Source organism: Leishmania major, chromosome 35, assembly GCF_000002725.2.
Source record: "Leishmania major strain Friedlin complete genome, chromosome 35".
Classification (NCBI taxonomy): Eukaryota; Euglenozoa; class Kinetoplastea; order Trypanosomatida; family Trypanosomatidae; genus Leishmania; species Leishmania major.
The window spans coordinates 389,943-412,946 of NC_007284.2; the positions used below are offsets into that span (position 1 = coordinate 389,943).

General features: G+C 58.6%; 8 protein-coding genes across 8 annotated transcripts; all 8 read left to right on the top strand.

Moving 5' to 3' along the window:
• Positions 1-785: 785 nt before the first annotated feature.
• LMJF_35_0840 (conserved hypothetical protein) lies at positions 786-1,775 on the top strand (the record flags this gene model as incomplete). Its single annotated transcript, XM_003722431.1, has 1 exon — positions 786-1,775. One exon carries the CDS (start codon positions 786-788, stop codon positions 1,773-1,775), a length of 990 nt encoding a protein of 329 aa, XP_003722479.1.
• Positions 1,776-2,786: 1,011 nt separating this feature from the next.
• LMJF_35_0850 (conserved hypothetical protein) lies at positions 2,787-4,382 on the top strand (the record flags this gene model as incomplete). Its single annotated transcript, XM_003722432.1, has 1 exon — positions 2,787-4,382. The coding sequence occupies one exon, from the start codon at positions 2,787-2,789 to the stop codon at positions 4,380-4,382; it is 1,596 nt and encodes a 531-aa protein (XP_003722480.1).
• A 561-nt stretch (positions 4,383-4,943) lies between these two features.
• LMJF_35_0860 (conserved hypothetical protein) lies at positions 4,944-6,218 on the top strand (the record flags this gene model as incomplete). Its single annotated transcript, XM_003722433.1, has 1 exon — positions 4,944-6,218. One exon carries the CDS (start codon positions 4,944-4,946, stop codon positions 6,216-6,218), a length of 1,275 nt encoding a protein of 424 aa, XP_003722481.1.
• A 743-nt stretch (positions 6,219-6,961) lies between these two features.
• LMJF_35_0870 (conserved hypothetical protein) lies at positions 6,962-9,733 on the top strand (the record flags this gene model as incomplete). The annotated part of the gene is made up of 1 exon (XM_003722434.1): positions 6,962-9,733. The coding sequence occupies one exon, from the start codon at positions 6,962-6,964 to the stop codon at positions 9,731-9,733; it is 2,772 nt and encodes a 923-aa protein (XP_003722482.1).
• Positions 9,734-10,397: 664 nt separating this feature from the next.
• Positions 10,398-11,957, top strand: LMJF_35_0880 (conserved hypothetical protein; the record flags this gene model as incomplete). The annotated part of the gene is made up of 1 exon (XM_003722435.1): positions 10,398-11,957. The coding sequence occupies one exon, from the start codon at positions 10,398-10,400 to the stop codon at positions 11,955-11,957; it is 1,560 nt and encodes a 519-aa protein (XP_003722483.1).
• A 518-nt stretch (positions 11,958-12,475) lies between these two features.
• On the top strand, positions 12,476-12,973 carry LMJF_35_0890 (conserved hypothetical protein; the record flags this gene model as incomplete). Its single annotated transcript, XM_003722436.1, has 1 exon — positions 12,476-12,973. The coding sequence occupies one exon, from the start codon at positions 12,476-12,478 to the stop codon at positions 12,971-12,973; it is 498 nt and encodes a 165-aa protein (XP_003722484.1).
• A 1,305-nt stretch (positions 12,974-14,278) lies between these two features.
• LMJF_35_0900 (conserved hypothetical protein) lies at positions 14,279-14,986 on the top strand (the record flags this gene model as incomplete). The annotated part of the gene is made up of 1 exon (XM_003722437.1): positions 14,279-14,986. The coding sequence occupies one exon, from the start codon at positions 14,279-14,281 to the stop codon at positions 14,984-14,986; it is 708 nt and encodes a 235-aa protein (XP_003722485.1).
• A 2,306-nt stretch (positions 14,987-17,292) lies between these two features.
• Positions 17,293-22,929, top strand: LMJF_35_0910 (conserved hypothetical protein; the record flags this gene model as incomplete). The annotated part of the gene is made up of 1 exon (XM_003722438.1): positions 17,293-22,929. The coding sequence occupies one exon, from the start codon at positions 17,293-17,295 to the stop codon at positions 22,927-22,929; it is 5,637 nt and encodes a 1,878-aa protein (XP_003722486.1).
• Positions 22,930-23,004: the final 75 nt, after the last annotated feature.

A 23,004-nucleotide genomic window follows, 5' to 3' on the forward strand; every position in this document is an offset into this window, starting at 1 on the left:
CAGCAAGCATGCGCAGTGAACACCTTCAGCGACTTTGCTCCCCTCTGCCTCCTCAACCCTTTACCGTCTTTGTGTGCTCCCCCTCCCCGTTGCACCCGCTCTTCCACCTTCCCTGACCGCCACTATACCGTCATTGTGCGCCGTCTCTCACACACACACGCGCACGCCCCCTTCCTTGCAACCCAGCATGCAGTGCGTTCGAAAAGAGACTGCAAATCACACACACACACACATACGACAAGCAACCCCACGGTGTACGGTGCATGCGGCACGGCGTTACAAAGAACTACGTCACAGCACCGCCTGTCAAGTAGCATCAGCCCTCTACCTCCCTCCTTTTTGCACGCATAGAAGACGCCTGTTATTGTTTTTCACCTCCCCTCACCTCCCCTCCCCCGATCCCCACACCCACACCCACTTTACAACCCAAACGCGCGCGCGCACGACGACCTCTTCGCGTGCGCCGGATCAAAATGGAGGTCACTCAAATTATCGCTGTGGTGTTTTTCAACAGGGTTGCCTTGCAGTATGCCTTGTGGGCGGCCATCCTGCTCGCCCCGCTCTATGCTTTTGCGCTGAAGCCTCTCGTCCGATGCTGCCGACAGGGTGCAGCGATGAAGGCCGCGACACGTTCTGCGGAGAGAACGGCTTCACCACCAGCAGCTAGCAAGCTTCATGACACCCCTGTGCGGCTCTCCGCGGCCGGATCGAAAGGATTCCTCTCGCCCGCGTCGGTTGGGGCCACACAGGCATCTTTCATGCCCATCTTCGCCACCCCCGCGACAATGGCGCCGTCTTCTCAGGCGCGCAGTCGCAGCGGCAGTGCCGCTATCAGCCAGCGCAGCAGCATCGGTGCGCAGGTCGCTCCTCTCGGGCCGCATGACTTGACGCCAAACGCAGATGGTTCAACGTGCTCGCTAGAAGTCACGGGAACAGCGCTGACGCTGGAGGAGGTGGGGTGTCGCTCGGTGACACAGCGCTTCCTGTCGGCGCTGCGCCGACACGTGCGGCAACGCGGCTCAGGCCTCTTCAAGAGTCGCGACAGCACCTTGCGCGCTGCCCTGCAGTCGGGCGAGGTGTATCTCCACCATCACCCCTCGCTGCATCTGCCAAGCCAGAACTACTTTTCTCACAGCCTGCAGGAGAAGTATGATAAGCTCAACACCACCGACGCCTCCTTGGAGGCGCTCTACGTTCGGCCTGCGTTCCAGGAGTGGTTTGTGGCGAATCGTGAGCAGCTCCTGCGCGACATGCGACTTCGAGAGGCATTCGCCAAATGGTGCAACGTCGCGACGGTCTTCGTGCTCGTTGTCGCCTTGTTGCTGCTTCCAGCATACAGCTTCAGCATGCAGACCAACGCCACGCAGTGGGTGTCGCCCTTGACATCCGTTGATGACGAGGCCACTGTCGCCGCCGCCCCTCTGGCGCAGCTTTTGGCCACGCGTCTGCACTACATCCAGTCCCGGGGGTCGACGCCTCGGATCGCCACCAGTACGACGCTGTCCTCCTCTCGCCCTCGCGCCGACGCCAGTGTGATGGCTACTAACGCGGTAAAGGCCGCGGAGTACGTGAGCGTTGTGGCTGCCGCGTGCGCACTCGTGACGAGTTGCTTTATGCCGCGCGAGAGCTGCACCACCGCGTCTGTCGCGCTTGTGTCGTTTCTCCTTCTCGTGGTGGAGTCAGCGCTGGTGCCGGAGGCGGCGGTGAAGCTGGGGTTGGGGTTTCTCGTTGTGTTCACGATCGTCGCAATGAGTGTCTGTCGCGCCGCTGTGTAGAAATGTGTTCTATAATCGGAACGAATTTGAGCGGTACGAGAAGGAAAAACGAAAAGCGTTGCAGTGTCAGCGCTGCTGGCCTGCTCTTGTGCTCGCTCGTGTGCACTGCCCATCTGTGTCCCGCTTCTTGCTCCCGACATGCGTGTGTGTGTGTGTGTGTGTGTGTGTGTGTGTGGTGTGTGAAATTTTCGCTATTCCCTGGTGCGTGTCTCGTTGTGTACCGTGTGCTCACTGCCGACCATGTCTCGGCGCCACCCGCTGACGCGCGTGCCACAGCCGGCGTTGCACGGGGAAGCGGGGGGAGGTACATGTGAAGGTGCATCGGAGAGCAAACTGGATGGGGTGTACGCTTCCACACAACGCTCGCCACACGTGGGCGTGGATGAGGTGTAGATGAAAGTGGAAGACACCAAAAGATGTCGGAAGGGATGGCCGAAACGCAGCACAGAGCGATCACGGGATGGCGAGTTCCCAGAGGCGGAGGGCTTACTCGGACATCAATGGCGCGGGCTGATTTGGCCCTCCTCAGAAAACTGCGGCGAGAAGAGGAAGCGAGGTACTGGGCACTCTCCGTTGTGCAGAGTATCTGCCAAGTACGCGCCCATGTGCGGCGCCATCCATGATGATGCGCGCTTACGTCACCACCTACTGCTCCTCTCTACATTTCTCGCCTCGCCGCTGACTCACCCAGTGGTGTTATACACCACCGCACCCCTCCTTTCTTCTCCGTGGATAAGGGCGTCGTTTTTAGACCAACCGGCTGCACCGCCTGTATCATGGATCACAATTTTTCAAAGTACCAATACTTTATTAGTTGCTCCATAACCCTCCTCTACGTGGGGCTGATTGCGGCGTCTTACTTCGACATATCGACATGCCCCTACGTCTATGACCGGCCAGCGTCCTTGGCACCGCTGAAGCTGCCGGAAGCGAACCGTCTGTGGTGATGCGGCGGGCATTCATCGCTCCCTCTTCGCTTCCCTCGCCTTGGAGGGGGGTTTCTCGTGTCACATGGTGGACATCATTGTCTGGGCCTACGTTGTCGGTCTATTCATCTTCATGTCGTGCAAGTACATTGCGTACCGTCTGCAAGGGCTTCACTACTTCTTTCTCGACTACTGCTATTTCCACAACTCCGTGCTGATGTGCTTTCTGCTGTGGCGGCTCGTCGACGTCCAGTGGTCGGAGCAGCCCATCATCTCGTGGTCAGCACACATGCCTTTGTCGCGATGGCTGCACGACTACGGCGACAATGTGTCCAACTTAGCGATGAGCACCGCCGTTCACGCGGTGGATAATGAGACATGGTGGCGCCCAATCCTCACTGGAACGCCGATCCGCCGGGAGTCCTGCACTCGCCTCATTGTTCCCCCAGCCGCGCGCAATTACCGCTTTGATGGTGTGTACCTGCCAATCTCGTTCGAGATCCTCACGTGCGGCTACGTGGTGGCCCATCTAACGGAAGCCGAGGTCATCTCGTCCTTCATGTTCTTCTTCACACTATTGGCCGGCACCTTCGGCCCCATACTCGGGGCGATCCTCATGTGGCGCAATGCGCTCTTGTTCCACTCCTTCGATCGCATGTCGTCTTGCTACCTCCACCTGGCACCCGGCATCGTCCAGAGCCTGCTGCTGCACCGCCTGTTCACATCGGCGCGGCATGAGATCGAGAGCCTGGATCCCGGGCGGCTCTACGAGAACGTCACCGGGATCGCCAAGCAGCTCAACGTCTCCGTTGGCAGCCTGCTGCCAGGCGTGCACACGCTCATGCACAACATGAGTGACGTGTCAACAGCAGCGGCAGAGAACGCTACGAAGGTGGGAAGCACGCATCGCGGCCCGGCGCGGCTGATCTCGTCCGTCTATTCGACCCTCACAGCGAAGCAGCAGCAACTGCGGTTCACTCAGTATGCTGCCACGCACCAGCTTGAGGCTCTCTGCGGCTACGGCACCCTCTGCTACGACCTGCGGCGCGCCGTCACCTACGGCAACCTGCTGCGGCTGCACTTTATCATGTTTTGTGTCTGGCAGGTCTTCTACCACACCTTCAACGAGTGGCGCAGGCACGCACGCGAGCAGTGGTGGAAGAAGCGCCTCGCGAAGCTCGAGAGGCAGCAAAGGGAGTTCGTGCAGCTCGCCAGTGCCACGGGGACGGGTGCGGAGCTGCTGCACTCGGCTGCCGTAATGAGCGAGGGTGACGGCGGCAACCCGGCCGAGCGCATGACCTCATATAAATGGATGATGGCGCACCCACCTGGCGGTCGCAAGGGTATTCTCGCGCGCTTTGTCCTGCTGTTTGGCGAGGGTCGTCTGCCCACCACGGTCATGTTCCAAGTGACGCAGTGGCTTCTCCACATGTTCTTCTTCACCTGCAGCTACCCCTTCATCCACGTTTGCTTCCACTACATGCTGAGCGCGTGGCCGCTGATGGTGTTGGTGCTGGCGTTTGCGCTCCTGTGCGTGTACAACGCGGCGTGCGTGAACCACAAGTGGATCTCGAAGCTGCAGCAGACGGCGTCAAAAAGAATGGAAGCGGGGTGGCAGGACCAGCCCACCAAATCGATGGCACAGACCACCGGTTCAGCAGCAACAACGAAGGCGCGATAGCGTGCGCGCCGCCGTGAGAGAAGCGGTGCCCGTATGTCTGCATGTTGCTGTGGCCGCCCCCACCCCTTGTGCATGTAAACACTTGGGATTTACTGCCCCCCCCCTTCTATTGTCGCGTTTTCCTCAATGGATAGCGTGTTTCTCTCAGCAGTGGATGGAGTTTGCTGAGGTGCTCCGGGAGCGGCGCCGCGTCTGCCGCACTGACGACGGCAGACGCATGTCATTCGAGGGGGCAGTAGACGCATCTTACAAGATGAACACAAAACGGATAGACAAGGAGAGAACGGATCACACGCCAAAATGCACCAGCACAAAAGGTCCGTGTGTCCGCAGAACGTGTGGTACCCCCACGTTTGCAGATGAAGGCCGCAGCTTTGGGCAACAGCTCCTCCTTCCTTCTCAGCCTCCCCAATACGCCTTGTCTCTTCCTTCTTCACGTGCGCCCGCACTAGCAGCCCCTCCATAAGAACACAACAAGAGGAAAGCCATCAGGGCGTTCCCTACGTCAAGCCTGACTGGCCTCATTCGCTCATACACGCATTCAAGGTTCAAGCGCCTGTCATGAAGCGCAGCTACCGAGACAGCAAACCCCGTTTTCACAAGCATCGGCAGGGCAAAATGCTCCTACCGCACAACCACCTCGCTGGACTGTTCTTCACGGTGAACCCTCGCCAGGAGCCGCGCGCGCAGCGGGAGGCGCAGCTTTACCTGTCCACTCTCACCTCCGACCTGGAGGCCGCGCATGAGGCGTTCATCAAAAGCAGCCACACAACCTCCAGCAGCGCCAACGACGCCGCCGGCCGCAGCAGCAACGACCAGGTCGACGCCACCGTTCCCCCGCCGTCCGCCTCGCTGTCAAGCCTCCTCGCGGCAGAGCTAGCGGCCTGTAGCACGCACGACGCCAACGGAAACAGGTTCAACACAACAAAGCGGCCACGCTCGGAGGACGATGAGGCCGACGAGGACTCGCCAGCGGACAACGGTGCTGACAGCGAGCCAGGCAGCCGCCGCCGCCGCGACACGCCGCATCGGCGCAGCGAATGGTTCGCGCCACTGGAGACTGGCTGCAAAGGGTATCTCTTCCTCAACGTGCCGACCGTGAACGCCACCGTAACCTGCCCAACGTGCCACGCCGTCTCTAACCTCGCCACCAAGGCGGAAGGCGTAACGGCAGCGCCCGGGGCCGGTGGTGCAGCGCCGTCGACAACGGAGGCAGACGCGTTGCCGCCGCACACGATTGTAGTGAACCCCCTTGTCTCCCGCATCACTGAGCGCATGTTCGAAGATCTCGCGGCCAATCCCCGGCCGATCTTCCGCAACTGCTTCCGGTTGATGCCGGCCGAGCTGACGTGCTGTCCCACACTACCAGAGATGCAGGCGGCGCTGCGCAAGCTGCTGTCCCTCCACTTCGCAGCGGAGATGGCCGACAGCACTGTTGCGGCAGATGACAGGGTGGACTTTGCGCAGCGCATTCCGCTGCCGTCCTGGGGTGCGGACCGGCCGCGCCGCTCGATGCACACCATTGCGCTACAGCTCACCGTGAAGAACAACACGAGCGTCGAGCGGAAGAAGGGCGCCATGGCGTCCGCGCTCACAGCCGCGATCCCCGCCAACCGCTTCATTGTTGTCGCGCAACCGTCGCACAAGACGAAGTGCACGGTGGAGGCGACCGTCTGCATTTTCGTGGCGCACGCAACATGCGTCATGGGCGTGCAGCGCCGTGTCACGGAGCGGCACAGCTTCAACCTGCACGCCGTCGGCGAGGAAGCATTTGTTTTATCCAACGCAGTTCAAGCCACCCCCAAGGCCGAGCAGCGCACCGTTCGGCATGAGTAGTCACCATCTCGAGTAAAAATATATTATCCGTTTTCAGCGCAACGCTCTCTACCACAGGTCATCACACACACACGCACACACGTGTACACGACGACAACCCCCCCCCCCCCACCCTCGCAGGGATACAGCTGATAACATGGTCCTCTGGGGCGAATCGTCTGCCGCCGAGCCGGGTCCTGCGCCCAACGGGCCCCCTACCGTCCTTACCCCACCCCTCCTCGGATACGTGCCTCGCGGCCGGCGCAAGGCGGACTGCTTGCGTAGGCTACGCCCAGAGCCCTGCGTGCGGGCAGCAGCGCTGGTTTCCGGCCCTGCGGGCTGATGGGGGGGGGGGGGTCGCCTCCGCGCACCCCGAAGGAGCACGGAGGGCGGGGGTCCTCTCCCCTCGCCAAGAGGGCCGCGGCGGCCGGCCCCGGCCCCTCAGTAAACCCACCCGCAGGTCTCGACCGGCCACGACCCCCCACCCAGGCCGCCGCCGGCCACCCTGCCCAAGGCGGCGAACGCCCGCAGCAAGGAACCGCCGCAGACAGAGCGGACGCGGAGAAGCGCGTAGCAAATGAAAAAGCACCCAACCCGGGACACCGAAGCAGGGGAAAAGCAAGGCGCAGATTGACCCCAACTGCCCCATCCTTTATTCATAATCTTCCTTAAACTTCTCCCCCCCCCCTTTTCTCAGGAAAGTAAATCACACCAACCCATAGCGAAGCAGGTTTTTTCATTTTTTTCTCACTTTCGCCACCAGCATGAAGTTTGTCACGATCGAGCGACAGGCGCTGCACGATTTGAGAGATTCAAGCAAGGCCGTCAAAACACCCTGCGATCGAGAAAATGACCGCACTGCCGATACCCTAGCGCAGCTCGTTGAAAAGCTGAAAATGAATGAACCTGTGTGCGTGTCTGTACAGGTTTATGACGGCCGATTCCAGAAATATGCATGTACCACTCCCGTCGGTACGCATATTCTTGACCTCGCTGCAAGCATTGATTGCAGTGGATCAGTCGTGCAGGGCCAAATCACTGAGCATCAGTGCCAGCTGCTGGTTTCCTTTCCTGAACGTCTGGCCAACGTGGTGGGCCAAAACCGAAACGCTACGTTTCTTTTCGATTCCACGCTTTATTGGGAACGCCTTTGTGACACTGTATTGCTCTTTCATTTCACAAAAGCGCAGCAGACCGATAACTGTGAAGGAGTGCAAGTCGACACGAAGCACTTATTGACGGTTTTGAAAGTGTTAGCTGTTTTGCTGCTCCGACGCGGAAAGAGTGACATCATGATCCGTCGTCTCAGGATGATGCCAAAGTACCTCTTCGACGGTGAGTATTTTTGTGAGAGATTTGCCAACCTGATGGAAGCTGCTTTCGAAGCCAGCAAGCAACCGCATTTTTCTCTCAAATCGCAGAGACGCGCAGAAGTATCTAGCCTTTGGCATCGCTGGAATTCTCTGCTTTTTCAATTAGTTGAGAAGCGGGCGGAGATCAAAGATGTCGTTCTCAGCGCTGTTAGTAATCTGATAAATACCCCAGCTGGCGGCAACTCAATTCAACTGGCCAATAATGTGTTCTACACCGTTTGTGTGCATCAGCTTTCCGTTGCCGCACCAACGCGGGCAACCGCACGCACCATTGTCAGGGATTTTCTCCCTGCGGTAGCAGGTATTGCCGATGCGAATCACGGGCTTACTCATAGGGAGCAGGAGTGCTTTAGCGCACTTTTCAAGAAGTGGGAAAGCAAGGAGTTTGTCACCTCTGCTGATTTGAGTCTGAATACGCGGCTTCTGCATCCGGTCATGTACGCGCTTTTGTATTTGCACAAGAAAGCGCCTGCCGAAAGCAAGTTTCCTGATGCGTTTGTCGGAGCTCTTCTTACCGGCGTGACAATCCGCCTCGATAGCACTCGCGGCCCTGAATTGCGAAACTGCGCCATGACCGTTGCTGCCGCATATGCAACGCTTTTCGTAACAAGCGCCGACGGTATCGCTCCATTGCTGCAGGATTCCAACTTCTCTACGGCGCTCAATGAGTGGATGAAGGAAGAACCTGGCACCTCACAGTACGCCGAAACCGTGAGCGCCGTCACGCAGATGAAAAACAAGCCCATAGTCGCAGTAGGTTTGGAGATGCGAGTGTCTTCACTGGTGGAGGTATTTCCCTTAGATCCAGATGAGGAATATCACTTTTTTGCGAGGCCAAGCCACAGCAGAGAAGAAAAATTGATCGCAGCACAGACCATTGATGCACCCGTGGCAATAATGCAACTCGACTCTACAGAAGCTCCTCTTCCATCATTCGGCCAACAAAAGTACACGAAAGATGAACTCGGCGAGCACGTGTCCATTCTCAGCAGTATTCGTGAGTGCTACGATGCGTTGGTCGGTGTGGGACGAAGCCCCAACGCGCAATTGCACGAAGTCCAGGAAGCCACTGAAAGTGGCTTGCGAGGACTTTCCGATGCATTTGGTAAGCTCCGGCAGCGGATTGGCTCTGATCTGTTCAACGCAGTCAGCAGGGAGACGGGTTCACTTGTTGCCGTCTTGTTGCCTACGCTGATTTCACTGAGTATTCATGCTCCCGAAGATGAGAAGCAGCATTTAGTGCAGCTACGCTACAAGATTATTGTCGACCTCATCGTGCTGAATCCCCCTTTAGCGCTGAACCAACTGAGTGGAATGGTGTATCGTAGCAACTATGGAATTTACCAACGGACAGAACTCATAAAAGCAATTGGCGAAGCTGCTTTTGTGTTGTCACAAGTGGATGTGGCGCCGGCTTCTGCTGCAAGCACGGGGACTGGACGCGAGCAAGCCACGGTCGCCGAGAAGCTCCAACGTGTTTATCCACCGATTCCAACGCATGAGCTGTCCAGTGGCCGCAAACCGTCTATTGTGGTGAGCGAGGGTAAGAGTACACGTCGGTGGGGGAATGCGGTAGTTGAACGCCAAAATCGTACGCGCCCAAGGCACTACAGCAACTTGCTTGGGGGCGTGGCCGCAGCGTTTGTGGCAGTGTTTTTGCATAAACTTGATGCCGATCATTTTGCCTTTTTTCAAGAAGTGGACCCTTACACACCGTGTGCAATTCTCGATTCTCTTACGAGTGTTTTTCAAGGCATTACAAATGTTCGCCACGTCGCTGCAGAGCTGTCTGAAAAGAACTTCGACTTCTTTTTTGCCGTTTGCACACGACACCCAAACCTCGCTGTCCGGAAAGCCGCGTGGGCTTCCGTGGTGGAGGTGATGCGCACCTGGTGTGGTGTGGCCCCTCTTTGGATTCGTCGGAAAGACGGTGAGCGGATCTTCAACAGGGACGCGGTGGCCTATCGCTCACTTGTCTTCACGAAAACATGGATGAGCGCGCTGGAGATTCTGCAGCATGCTTGCGCGGATATGGTGCAGAAGAGTGATCCTTGTGGACATACAGCTTTGATTGCAGTTTCCAGCCTGCGTGATTTGGTGTGTGATAGAGATGATTTTTACTCTATGCTTGCTCGTGTAGAAGAGCATGCTTTAGAAGAGTAAACCGTTTCTGTCACTTTTCCCCTTGCTGTTACCAGTATTCCGTGCCTCACAGAGTTTCTGCATTTCTCTTCACAACAAAAAAGGAAAAGGGCTTTTGTCTCGACTAAGCGGACAATGCTGCTTTTTGTTGTGGGTGTGAGTGTGTGTTTGCACTGAAAACGCAGCATCCGCGCTGACACCCGCCTTCTTTCTCTTTCACCAAAAATGTGCCCCCTTTCCCGCATGTTTCTCCAGGAGATATCGTGTGTCAAGTTTAATCCAAGCATCTTCTCTCTCGCCATAATTGCCTCTATTCTGTTTCCACAAGAACAATACATGGTGACGTATGTGTTGTACTCATCGCTCTCCCCTGCGATATTCCATATATCAGAGCTCGTAGCGATTGTTCTGGGTTTCCCAATACTGTTATTGTTGTTCGTCTACGTCGAAGAAGTGGTTTGCCTGCTTCTTCCCCGTTTGGCGAATGAGGCGACTTGAAAAGAACATTCATGGAGTTGCTCACAGCTTTCTTGCTTCTGCTAAACGCCATGCCCGCCGGCGCCAGCTGCAGCGTGAACACACCAATGAGTCAGACACTGGTGGCTTGATTCAAACCAATTCGGAAGGCATGGGTCATGAAGCCTCTCGACCTGGCCCTGATGTCTCAAGCCTTCGTGGCAGTAGTATGATGGCTGCGCCTGCCACGACGTCGCTGGACAAGATCCGTGCTCAATTAGTCGCCCTGCGAAATGAGAATAGGCGCATTGTAGAGGAGGCAAAACAAGTAGCCGAGCAGCGGCAATGGGAGAAACTGGTGAAAGAACAAAAGGAGAAAGACGTGCTTCGTGTAGGAATCGGCCTGACTCACGAGAAAACGCGAGGCGACTCTCTCACAAAGCTAATCCAGAGTGAGTATTCACGCCTGAACAAGCCAAATGATGCCTTTCGCGTCGGCAAAGAAGTCGTTGACGGGGTTGCGCAGCGGTCCTTTCTGCTGCAAGAAAAACGATTCAAGGACACGGATGACGTGCTTCGAAAGAACGGGAATGCTACTGATACTCGGCGCTACATGGCGCTAACCTTTTCGTCGTCGCCCGAGCAAAGGTCTCATTTAGTGGATGTTCTGAAGCGCATGCAAGCACAATGGGCAGCGGAGTGCGAGAAGCTTACGAGAGCATCTGACTCCACACAAAGTTCTTGTAGCAACAATATCAACGTTACAGTTGAGGCCAGCTCAAGTGTGGTATCGCAACTGGCATGGTTGACGGTGCTAGAGGGGCTACCAGATGAAGACACTCGCGCACTCTGGGAGGCCGACATACTCGATGCAGAGACGCTGTCGTCTTTGCTCTCTGACCCTTTGTCAGATACATCTTCGCCGACAGAGAGGAGCGCTACGTCGGAGCGCACTCGAAACGACGGGGGCCAAGACACCTCCGACGAGGATGCACCTGCTGACCTGCTTTTCAAAAAGGTCAAGTATGCGCAGCAGCTATACTATCTGCAAGAGATCACAAATACTATTCGGGAGACGGAGCTGGGTGATGTGCCACCGATTGATCTGGCACCGGCGATTGTAAAGGCGAAACGGCGCCAATTCGATGACGTCACAGAAGACGAGCTCCGTCAGCTCGAGCAGTACGAAGAGTCCGCAGCCATGCACCTTCCTCTGAAGGTGTCGTTTCCCTCGACGGGCGCATCACGTGGGGTGAAGGCTGAACCGTGCAATGTCTGTGTTCCTGCCGCGATGCTCGAGCGTGCCCTTTTCCCCTCCAATTGCTTTTTGAATGCAGTGGCGCAAAAGGACGCCGCCCTGCGGCGCTCTTTGGAGCGGATGGAGCGAATCAAACGAGAGACGCTGCTCGATCCGGAGTTTCAAGAGGCGGTGCGTTTCGCGCACGCCGTGGAGGAAGCATCTGTGGCGCCCCATCTTCGTGGCTGGGACAGCAGCAACGGTCATGACGGTGATGCCAGCGGTGAGGAGAACGGCGCGCTACTTCGGGCCACTCGCCGCACTGTATCGAAGCGCGAGAAGCGGGCGGCTCGCAGCCACCAGCTGCGAGGCCCCATGGCGCGCTCACCGTACTCGCCAGAAGTAATACCGTATTTTTATAATGATATGCGCAGCATAGTGCCACCGCGTGGGGCATTTAACCTGCCGGACCCAGCGCCGACGAAGGCCGAGCGTGCCGCACTACGTGGCCGTCGGCGTCGTGCGCGGAAAGGGGCGCGCTACAGCAAATGATAACCTGCTCTCTTGAAACGTTTTTTTTTGTTACTATTACTATTCTTGCGTCGCTAACGTGGGAGATGTGCACGAGTTTGCCTCTTCCTGTTCACAGTTTTGCTGTTTGGGTGTCCGCAGGCTTGCATGCCTCTTCGTCTTTCTTAGTGCAAAATGGCTCGTCGGAAGCCGCAGAAACATTGCACACCTGATTGAGTTGAGAAAGGGCCCAGGCCGACGAGGCAAGCCGCCCAGGAACGTGAGTGTTCACCTCACCTCGCCCTCTTTTGATGTGAGCCGCGTTGTAGGGCCGAGAACGCAGTGCTTGGTGCGGTTTTTCTGCCGCCTTCTTGCTCCACTCTCCATCGTCCACTCATCTCCCCTCATCCTCTGCGTCGCAACATTGGCGCTAGTGCCCTCTTGGTGCGGTCACCTCCTCCTTACAAAAACGGAAATCGTTGGTCGGCATTTTTTGTGTGTATGTGTGTGTGTGTGTGTGCGCGCGCGTGCGTCGTTAGTGCTCTGAGGGACAACGAAAGATGTTTTCCAGCCACAAAACCCCTGCAAAGGCGCAGCGTGACGGATACGACGATGAGCAGCACCTTGTCGCTGCGGTATCGGAGTTCAAAAAGGTGGAGGCGTCCAACCAATCCATGGTGGATCAGCTACACCAACGACTCGCATCTCCGTTCCAAATAACAGCGAAGCCGTGTGAAGCAGGCCGGGCAGCAGTACTGCAGTGCTATCAGCAGCTGCAAAGCTCCTCCGCGGTCACGACTAGCAACGCAGCGTCGTCAACATCGCCCGCGCCGCCGCCGGGAGCACGCAGCGACAGCAAGAGCGCCAAAGTAGCTCCCGCTGAAGCGTGGCTCTCAATTCCATACCAACAGTGCTACGAGACGGCGCTGGCATATCACCAGTGCGTGGAGGACACGCTAGCAAAGCACTTAGCCCTCGTCGCTGCCTTTGAGCAGTGTGGCACCCAGCAGAAGATAGCGCATCAATCAGCCATGAAGGCCCAAGATAAACCACAGTGAATGAGGGAGGGAAACCGACACAGGTGTGCGCATCAAACTACCAGGCGTCACGCCAGGTGCATTGATCAGACGGGGAAGCAGCCAGTGGGTGTATTGTATGTCAGTCGATTCGGTCCGCCTCTTCTGCTCTGCCTCCGCGCGCAGTGGATCTGCTTTGTTGTCTAGGCGAAAGGGAGGAGGGAGGAAGAGGAAGGTGGAGAGTTGTACCCGCGACCTCTTCTCTTCCTTTGATTGTTCACGTTGCTAATCGTCACACGCTCGAAGGGAAAAAATGTATTGGAGGTGTCTGTTTCAGAGAAGTCCGCACTCCAAGTAAATAAAGCGAGCGTGAGTCTTAGGGGCAGCAGGGTCTCTGCTGAGGAACAAGGCGCATGGCCAGCGCGTCCACGCGCTGCTCCCCCTCAACCCAAGCTCTTCATCTGCCGTGGAGTGCGCGTCCTTGCCAACGCCGCACACTATCGACTCCACGGCCGCGTGGAGTGCAGCGGCACACGGAGTCGCAACGATCATAGGCTAAATGCAGCCTTTGCTCACGTACCCTCACACCAGCGCATATGTGTGTGTGTGGGGGGGGGGTCTTCACCGTGAAAGGCGAACGAGGCTCCGCGGGTGAGAATGGAACGGTCACTCAGCTCACCGAAAAGCTAGATAATCCTTCTTTGCTCTTGGGCGACATCGTTGGTTCTTTCATCTCGCTTTCCTCGCACTCTCTCTGCCACTCTTCCATTCACGCGCACAGAATCGCAAACGTGGTCGGCACATTGGTCAGTGCACACGGCACCCTCACCCTCTCCTTATCTCTCGTTTCCACACACACACACACACAAGAACAGACACGGCGCATCGCGTAGAGGGGTGGGGGAAGGGGCATCTCGGCTCATTCCGCTCAGCGACCGCTCAATAGCGCTTTGCTTTCCACCTACCTCTGTCTAGCTGCGCCATTCCATCATCTAACTAATCAGAAGATACACGCACACACACAAAAGAACAAATAGGTAGCTCACGCCAACTCATCAGCTGCTTTCGCGACTATTCGGACGCGACGTCTTTCTCACAGACGCAGAGACAACGGGAGCATCGGGTCCTTATTATTCTCTCTTGCGCTTCCTACCTCCTTTTGAAATCGTGCCACGGTGTCGACAGTTTCGCACTGCTGCCCATCCACCCCACCTGCGCACACAAGCACGTTGTTTAGTACGCTGGCATTCGCTACTGGAGTCGAATCTTTGAGTTCGCGTACGCATAAACACCCGCCCCGCTCGTAGCGTCCGTGTCACCTATCGCAAGTCAAGCGGAAGCGTGAAGATGGCGCCAAAGAAGAATAACACAAAGAAGGAGACGAAGCGTAAGGAGCTGACGGAGGAGGACATGCTTCGTCTCGGCATGACGCCGGAGGACATCCGGCGCATTCTGGAGGAGCGCGGCAAATCGAGCGAGGACAAGCAAGCGGAGCAAGCCCGCGAGGAGGCTCAGCGCCGCGAGGCCGAGGCCCGCCTGCGCCAGCAGCGCGATCACCAGAAGCAGGTGGAGAGCATGGTGGCCGAGGAAACCACCACGCGAGCAACGCTCCGCTACAACGAGGACCAGGAGTGGACGCTAATGGAGTCTTGTGAGCTGATGCCGGCGAAGCAGAAGATCTTGCGCCACGTTGCCGTGATGGAGGCGCAGCGCCGAGCTGAGGAGGCGAAGCGGCGCCAGGCTGAGGAGCTTGCGGCGTACCAGGCGAGGCTGCAGAGTATGTCAGACGAGCAGCGCGCCGCCTTCTTGGAAGAGGAGAAAGAGAAGGAGAAGCGCCACATCGAGGACATCGTTGCGTCGGAAGAGAAGCGCATGGAGCGCGAGCGCCGCCGCGAGGCCCGTCGCAAGGCCCGCAAGGAGCGCCTCCTGAACAATGAGAATGCCGACGACCTCCTCTCCAGCGATGACGAAGAGCCTAAGGGCAAGGGCGCAAAAAAGGGCAAAGAGTCGGCCATCGATGAGCTGGAGTTCGACCTTCACGAGAAGTACCTGTGAAAGATGCTGCGCGGGCAGTGGATGTCTCTAGGGGCTTGATTATCCACAGTACACACGGATGTGGGTATGGTTGTGGCGCCGGCGTTACTTCTCCGTCGCTGACCGCGGTAACCAAATGATACGCGCGCATGTGCCGGTGTGCCTTTACGTCGGCGTTTGGTTTCGTATGGAGGGGAGGGGAGCTGTTTCTGTCCGGTTGTGGCTGTTTCTGTTATTCGAACTTACTTTCTCTCTCTCTCCTGTCCTTCATTGATGCTGTGCTGTGTCTCCTCTATCATCTGAGGGCCGGTATTCTATTCCTAGCGCCTGTGCAAGGACGTCTGTGGTAACGAGGGTGGGGATGAGGGTGAAGCGCAGCAGATGAAAGCGAAAAGATGTGAAGTGCGCATGTTCAAGAGGCCGAAGCCACTTTTTCACTCCCGCGCTCCCCCTTTTTCGTTGTTTTGTTTCTTTGTTGCTGGAAAACGGCTTTCCTTGAGTGTTACGTCATGTCGGGGGAGCGATGAATAATGGCGCCTTGGCACTCTCCTCTCCCCTTTCAGCGGTGCACTAGCTCTCTCCCGTACAGAGAAATCCGCGTGAAGGCTGCGACTGCTCTCAAGTGGCACGATAAGCACGAGGCGGGAGACTATGATGACGTGTTGTCTCTCTCTCTCTCACACCTCTCTTTACAACCCAAACCGTAAGAAAGCATATTATACATATATATATATACATATATATATATATATATATATGATTCAACGCGAGGCAGAAGAAAAGACAACGAGCTTCACTGTCTTGCGTTGATTACAACGCTTTGGGATCACTCCTCTTCCACTCCCCATGATAACGGGGGCACACACCTCTCGGTGCGTGGAGTCTCAAGGGCCAATACCCCGCTCTCTGTGAGGGGGGAAGCCATGCAGCCCCCTCCCCCTATCCCCTGCCGACGCCGAACCACTTGGGGTGGTGGCAGGATCAAATGCCCACGACATGGTAAAGTCAGAGCAATTCATCGCTACTGATGTCGGCGGTGCGGTTGTGGGTGGCGTTGGAGAGACCTGCGACAGTGAACACGTCTGTACCACCCATGCGATGGGGAGAGTCGCATCGTGCTTCGAATGCATCCCACCCGGCCCTCGCACAGCCTCCTGATGCGGGAGGCCTGAGCCACCCCCGAGGGGGGATGCACCAGGGGTGGCGACCGGCACAATGGGAGCGGCTGTGAGGCGGCACTGCGAGGCGGGTGGGTGAAGAGGGCTCCAGGCAGGGGCCGCGCTTCGATGGCTGGGTCGGCGCGCTGCTGCACTGGCTTGTTTCTCCGGCTGCTTTGCACCAGGTGAAATGGGCCCCTGTGGCAGGGCCGGGGGCAGCCGAGTGGCGTCGGACTTATGCTGCACAGCAGAGAATGGACACAAATGTTGAAATGTAAAACAAAAAAAACAACAACGAAAGGCTGTCATATAAGAGATGCGCTTCTTCTGTCGTTTCTACGATCCCCTCGCCTTTCCCGCAATGTCCGCCTTGGCTTTTCCGAGGTGCTCGTGCTTCGCACCCCACACGGCCCTTCTCAATTCTCTTTGCCCAAGAAGCAGGTACCCACAGAGCGGGTCACGCAGACGCAGCAATCACAGAGACGCGCACAGGTAGCGTGCGAGCAGGCACGGCCAGCACGCACATCCCTCACGCGCACATCCCGCACAGCAACGTCATAGGAGAAGGAAACAGCAATCACAGAACAAAGGTGCATAAGGCGAACTAATGAGGGGGGTGATTTGTACGTGCACTCACGTACCTTACGGAAATGGATGTGTTATGCTGGTAAGTAGCTAGTTACATTGTGTATCACGTGCTCTCTTCCGAGTTTCAAGCTTCACGTCTCACCGTTGCCGCATTCAGCACCTATCCGCATACAAACACGCAAGGCGGCTTCGCCACGCCTTTCCACACTTGGCTCCGTAGTCGTGATGAAAAATGGGAAAGGCCGCGGCCTCGGTGAAAGCCGGCCTTCGCCACACGCACAGCGCCAGGGCGCCAGGCCTCCACCTTTCACCTCCAAGACTCGCACACGCACCTTCTTAAAGGAGCAGCCGCGAAAGGGGCTTGATGAGCGTCGCCGATCCTCTTCGCCGCATCGCACCCCGTCGCCTTCACCACCTCCCCCTCTCGCTGCAGCATGTTCGAGCCAGAAGGCGCAGATTGCTGCAGCCACTTTGACGGGCGGCAATGCCAGTGGCGCGCCGGCTGCGCTGGCAACCTCCTCCCCCACATTGCTGGCAGCCGATGACTCCGAGGCAGAAGATGGCATGCGAAGGCAGCCCTCGATGCGGCCGAACTCGACCCCTGCAGAGGTTTCTCCTGGCGCTGGTTATGAAACAGCGCAGCAGAAGGCATCGACGCTGCAGCAAAGCGCAGGTGACAGGAGCGCACCTCCAGCCGCACGATCGCGTATTGGGCGGCACCTGGCGCCACCGTGGCGAAAGTGCCGAGCGGCTTCGGCGCTGGGTTCTCCATCTCACGCCTCCCCCTCCTCCTCCCCCAGCGCATCTGATATGCAGTCCACCAGCTCGAGAACCTGCAGCAGCTCAAGCGACAGGGAGGCTCGTGGGGCGTACAGATCACTGCAGCGTGATTCCCAGCGAAACCGGGGTCGCGGCGCTACGCCAGCAACGGCAGCCCATCCCTCTGCGTCGTCTGCCATTACGAAAGGCTCGAAAACGTCGTGGCGTGCATCACAGCAGCAGCGAAAGCAGCGTCGCGTGGCCGCGGGAGGAGCCTACTCCAGCACAAGCAGTATCAGCTCTGCATCGGCGACATCGCCAAATGACACGGCGATCAAGTCAGCGAGAACCCCCAGCGATAGCTGGCTCAGCCGGCGGAAATGCGCGAGCCGGGATGACGAAGGCGACGCCTTCCTTTCGCCCTCCTCCTCTACATCAGTGGAACCGATCTGTGCCTTCACGGATGTGCTGCCGCGCGACGTGTATCTACACATTTGCGGTTTCCTGACTGAAGCGGACTGCTGCACGCTGCTCGAAGTAAGCCTGTGCATGCACGCCGCCATCACCAGCGCCGACAGCATCGTATGGCGCCACATGTGCGTGAGTACGTGGCTGTACAAGCAGGGATTTCAGACATTTATTCAACACGTAAGAGCACTAGAGGTATTGGCGCGCCAAGAGGAGCTCGAGGTGCAGGCGCTGCAGCAGCACATGCTCCTGTTGCGCGAACAGGGTATTGTCTTCGGCGAGTCTGATGTTTCCGCCACATGCGACTGCACAACGGTGCTCATTCGTCGCCGGCAGCACGAACGCGCTCGGTGGATGGCGGCCGCAGCAGCGGGTGCCACGACCTCAAAGCTCCACCGTTCGAGATTGACGAGCAAGGTGGGTAGCGCGGCCGCCAGCGCGAGCAGCACAACGCAAACCGGCAGTAGCTGCGTGATAAGCGGCGCCGGCGGCCGCCCTCGCTGCAAGAGCCGACGCTGTCACAGGAACACTAAGCGCAGTACCACCACCACAGCATCTACGTCACGACGCAGTGGAAACATCTGTGGTGCAGCAGGGAAACGGCCAACACACGCGGTACGGTGGGCAGAACCATCAACACAGAGGCCAAACTCCCGCTCAACGGCAACCACGGCCACTTCAAGGACAATACGAAGCCGTCGCAAGTGCAGTGACGGCTCGCGTGACAGTGATGATACGTCTGAATCGCTGTCTCGCTCCTGCTCATCGCGGACTTTGTCCTCGTCCGAGTCGTCGAAGGAAGAGACTTGCAACGGCATGCACCACATACAGACGCACCCGCCGAGCCATCACAGCGCTGATGGCTCTGCAGCCCCACTGCGCCCAGGCGGCTCTGACGCAGGCGAGAAAGCAAGCAGCGCTACGGGTTGTCCGCCTCCGTCGCCGCCCCCCTCAAGCAGTCACGCGGACGCCTCGGCGGAGCCACGTGAGAAGGAGCGCGGTGGCTCTTCCGCGGCGCTACGCTCAACGAGTTCATCAGACGACAGAGGACATAATGCATACGAGTATCTGAGTACTGAGGATGGCAAGACAGAAGACAGAAGAGAGCGGCGGGTGTGCATTCGCCTGCCAGAGGCCGAGGCTGAGGACGAAGGCAACGCGAACCTGACAGATGCCTCTGTGCTCGCCGTACGCTCTCGTAGCGGCTCTCGTCACCGCAGGCGCAGTCGCCGCTCTCTCTCCCGCAGCCTGCTGCACCCGGCTCACGGCTATCCCCACCATCACCGACACGATGGTTCGTCACGGCAGCAACAGCAGCAGCCAGGCAGCCGGCACCGCCGCAGCCACCGCGAGAAACGGCGCAAGCCAGCTCGCCAGCGTCGACGGAAGCGTGGCCGCAGTCGAGGTCCGCGCTCGACTGGCGGCGGCGGCAGCCGGCACCGCTCTCAGCCGCACCGCGGTCAGGGCCGCCAGCACCGCTCCTCGCACCAGCATCACCACAATCCCAAAGCAACGAAGAGTTCGCGGCGGCGACGACGTCGTCAGCGTAACGCCGCAGCAGCTGCGGCTGCCGCTGCACAGGCTGATCGCGACGGCGGCAGTGGAAGCTTCTACGCATCTTCTCCAAATGCCGCGGTGGGTGGCGGGATCAGCACCTACTTTTACCAGACAGCGACATATGAGGCCATCAAGAGCACCAGCCCGGTGCACGCAGCGCAGCACGTCGCGCCCTCCATGGTTCCCTTTAGGCTCGGAGGTCGGCAGGCATCTTCAGTGAGCGGCCCAGAGGCTGTCGTGATTCAAAGTCGCGGAAAGGTGCAACGAAACCCGCGCCAGCTTTGCGGTAGTGAAGTGCACGCGTGCGAGGCGTCTGCCGCCGGTGCCCTCGCGCAACCAGCGGCCCCACTGAACAGCGGCAGCGATGTGGCTCAGAGGACTATTTCAGCACCTCCGAAAACGGGATCAGTCTCTCAACAGATAACGTCACCCCAAACGGTAGCCACTGCGCCCATTGCTGCTACGGCATTCGGCACAGGTGCGAACGAGGAAAGGCTTTACTGGTGGCAGCTGACGCCTGAGGCTCGACAACATCAGCTTCGCCGCATGCAACAGCTTGTGCTACAGCAGCAGTTCGCGGCATCCAGCGGTGAGCTCACTACGCGAACATCGCCGTCGCTGCGGGATGGGGATGAGCTGGCAGATGAAGCGGCGCTGCGGGAGTGGGACGAGCTGGAAGCCTCCTCCTTAGGATCCTCGAGCGGCACCATGTACGAGGAGGATGCAGACGCAAGTCGGGAAGGAGACAGAGAGGAGGGGTACAGCGATCGAAACGGCGCTTCCGTCAGCTCTGACGATACCGAGAGGAGGAGCGAGTGCAGCACCAACGAAGACGAAGACGAAGGAGAAGGTAGCACCGACAGCAGCGATTATCGTCGTCGCCGTCATCGCAGTCGCAAGCTGTGGCGGACTCAGAGCAGGTCGACAAGGCGGTCAGTCACCAGTGACGAAACCACGTCGACGACCGCGCTTTGCCGCCTCTCGTACCGCCAACGACACGGTGGTGAACCAAGCACTTCCTCGTTCTCCTCCTGCTCGAGCCGCCTTCACACTGCCCCTCCTTCCCTCACCAATGGCGAAAGCACCGCCTCTGAGTGCGGGGTCGACAATGAGAAAGAGCGGTGGATGCACGCAGGTGTACGCGGAGCCGCATCTTTGCCACATCAGCGGTGCAAGTTGAGCGATGGCGCTGGTGGCGGTACATCCGAGGGTACCGCCGACAGGTACGATTCCGACGAAGGCGCGACGGCTGCCTCCAGCGCGACCGCGTCTGTCGTCAGTCAGGCGGACAACAAACTCATAGCAGGTAGCAGCAGCAAGAGTGGTAGCGGCAAGCGAGTGCTCCCTCGTGGGCGCCGCAGCGGTCACCCCTATACTTCACCTGACATCTCCGTGGCGGCTTTAGTGCCCTCCTCGTCCAGATTAGCTATTCGCGCGGAGCGGCGTGTTGCCAAGGCCTTGGAGAAGCGTTACGAAGGTATTGAGGAGGCAATGGTGATAACGCGCTCCAAGAGCATGCTCATCCACACGCTGGAGCGGCAAACTCACGCACACCTGCCACGCCTTCTCGCAGCAGCGCAGCGACAGCATCGGTTGATGATGAACGCGCGACCCGCTGCTACAGCTGCCCACCACGCCGACCCCTCTCTCGTGTCTCCTACCGTAGCTTTGCATCGTGGAACTCCGGACTTCTCCGAGGTGGCCTCGGAACCGACAGCACGTGCCATCATTCTGATCGGAGCCGGCAGCAGTGGCTTCAGCGGCTGTGGCACGTCGACAACGCTGCCGGCGGCCGCCTCACTAGCTGCCCCACCAGCATCGCACCTCCTCTCCTCTCTTGACAATTCTTTTGCCACTGTCGCAGCATCGACCTTGGCTGTGCCCGCGTCGCCGCTATACCAGCTCGCTCGCACCAGCAGCTCTAACGCCCTGACCAGCTCAAGCGGTGAACGCGGCGGTGGTTTGAGCGGCACGTTGTCCTGCCAAGACAGCCCTCGCTCTTCTCCACCCTCCACGAGCACTGCTAGCCTAGCTGCAGACACGACGGGCAATGGCGGCGGCGTTGCAGCCGCACCTCGCGCACCCCTACAAGGCGTTTTGGAGCGACATCGCATGGCCGCCACAGCAGCTGCTGCCGTCGGTGACAACGGTGTCAGGGGAGGTGCACCGTCCAGCGCTGGCGGCGCACCGCTGCAACCAACGAACGACGACGAGGCTGTCGACGACGACGACGAGGAGGAGCAGTTTGCTCCCGTTTCGTGGAAGTTCGCCTTCTTCATGTCTCGCCGCGAGGCGCAACGGGTGAAGATCACCCTGCAAGATCTAATAGAGGGGATGTGGGTGGTGTGCTTCCGTAGCAGCGGCCGAACTCATCCGATCCGCTTCGTTGGGCAGCACCAAGTCTTCTTATATCCACCGCTCCCCACAACAGAAGAAGAGGAAGCGCAGCGGCTGCAACAGAACGGTCTGGAATCGAGCGAGGCCGAGGGCGAGGCTGGTCACACCACCACGACGGCCGCTGCAACCAGCGCGACCTCGGCAGCGCCTCCGTTGCCCTTTCACATTCTGCAAGGCGGTGCGCAGCTGGTGGTGCACCAGTTTCCGCCCATGAAAGTAATGCGGCGGAACGGTGCAGCGCCGGGGAATGCTGCTGCTGCTGGTGGCACGCCCGCAGCGGTGGCACCAGTTTCCTCGGCCAATGCTCCGGCGGCAGCAGCGGTGACGCCGGCAATGATGGCGGAGAGGCGGTTTGCTGCGGAGCCGCAAGCGACCTTGCGCAAGCTGCGACTGCGCATGCTATCATCTGCCGCACGTGACGCAGCCACATTCGAGACAATGCCATACGGCGACGTCACGGGTGGCCTTGCCGCCGCCGGCTGTGCTGTCGATGACGAGCACAATGGGGGTTCTGGCAGAGACTTGGGCTGCCGAGACTGCACCTCGTACGACTTGCATGACACCGCTGCTGTCTCTTCCACGGCCACGACGAACGATGTGCGCCGCGCCATTGCGCAAGGACTGGGGTTTTGTGCCGCCTACATGAAGGAGGCGCTTGGCCAACTTCCTTTTAGGTCAGGGGAAGAGCACACCAATGAAGATGAAGGTGCAACGACGCGCCGCGGATGCAGCGCCGCCCCCTCTCGAGCTAAAAGGCGACGATTTTTCTACGGCCCACTGACGCAGCGCGAGTATGAGGCCCGGCAGCGGCGTGAATTGTGCTTTGCACCGGGCGGGGCCGGCGATGTGTTGAATGATTGGGGCTGGACGATCACGAGTCAGTACGTGAAAATCTTTTCTTTGGACATCACCGCACCCTTGTATGTGAAGCGGCTGCAGCGGGTTGCTGATGTAGAGGTAATCGGCCGCAATCACGGCGGGGGCGCCGCACAGGTAATTCGCAGTGAAGAGCGCTTAAGTCCTTTGGGCTGCGGATAACGGGTGGGTAGTATGCATGAAGTAGCCGGGTCAGGCGCGCGGACGTCAAATGGCTGAGCGCATTCGGTTGAGTGG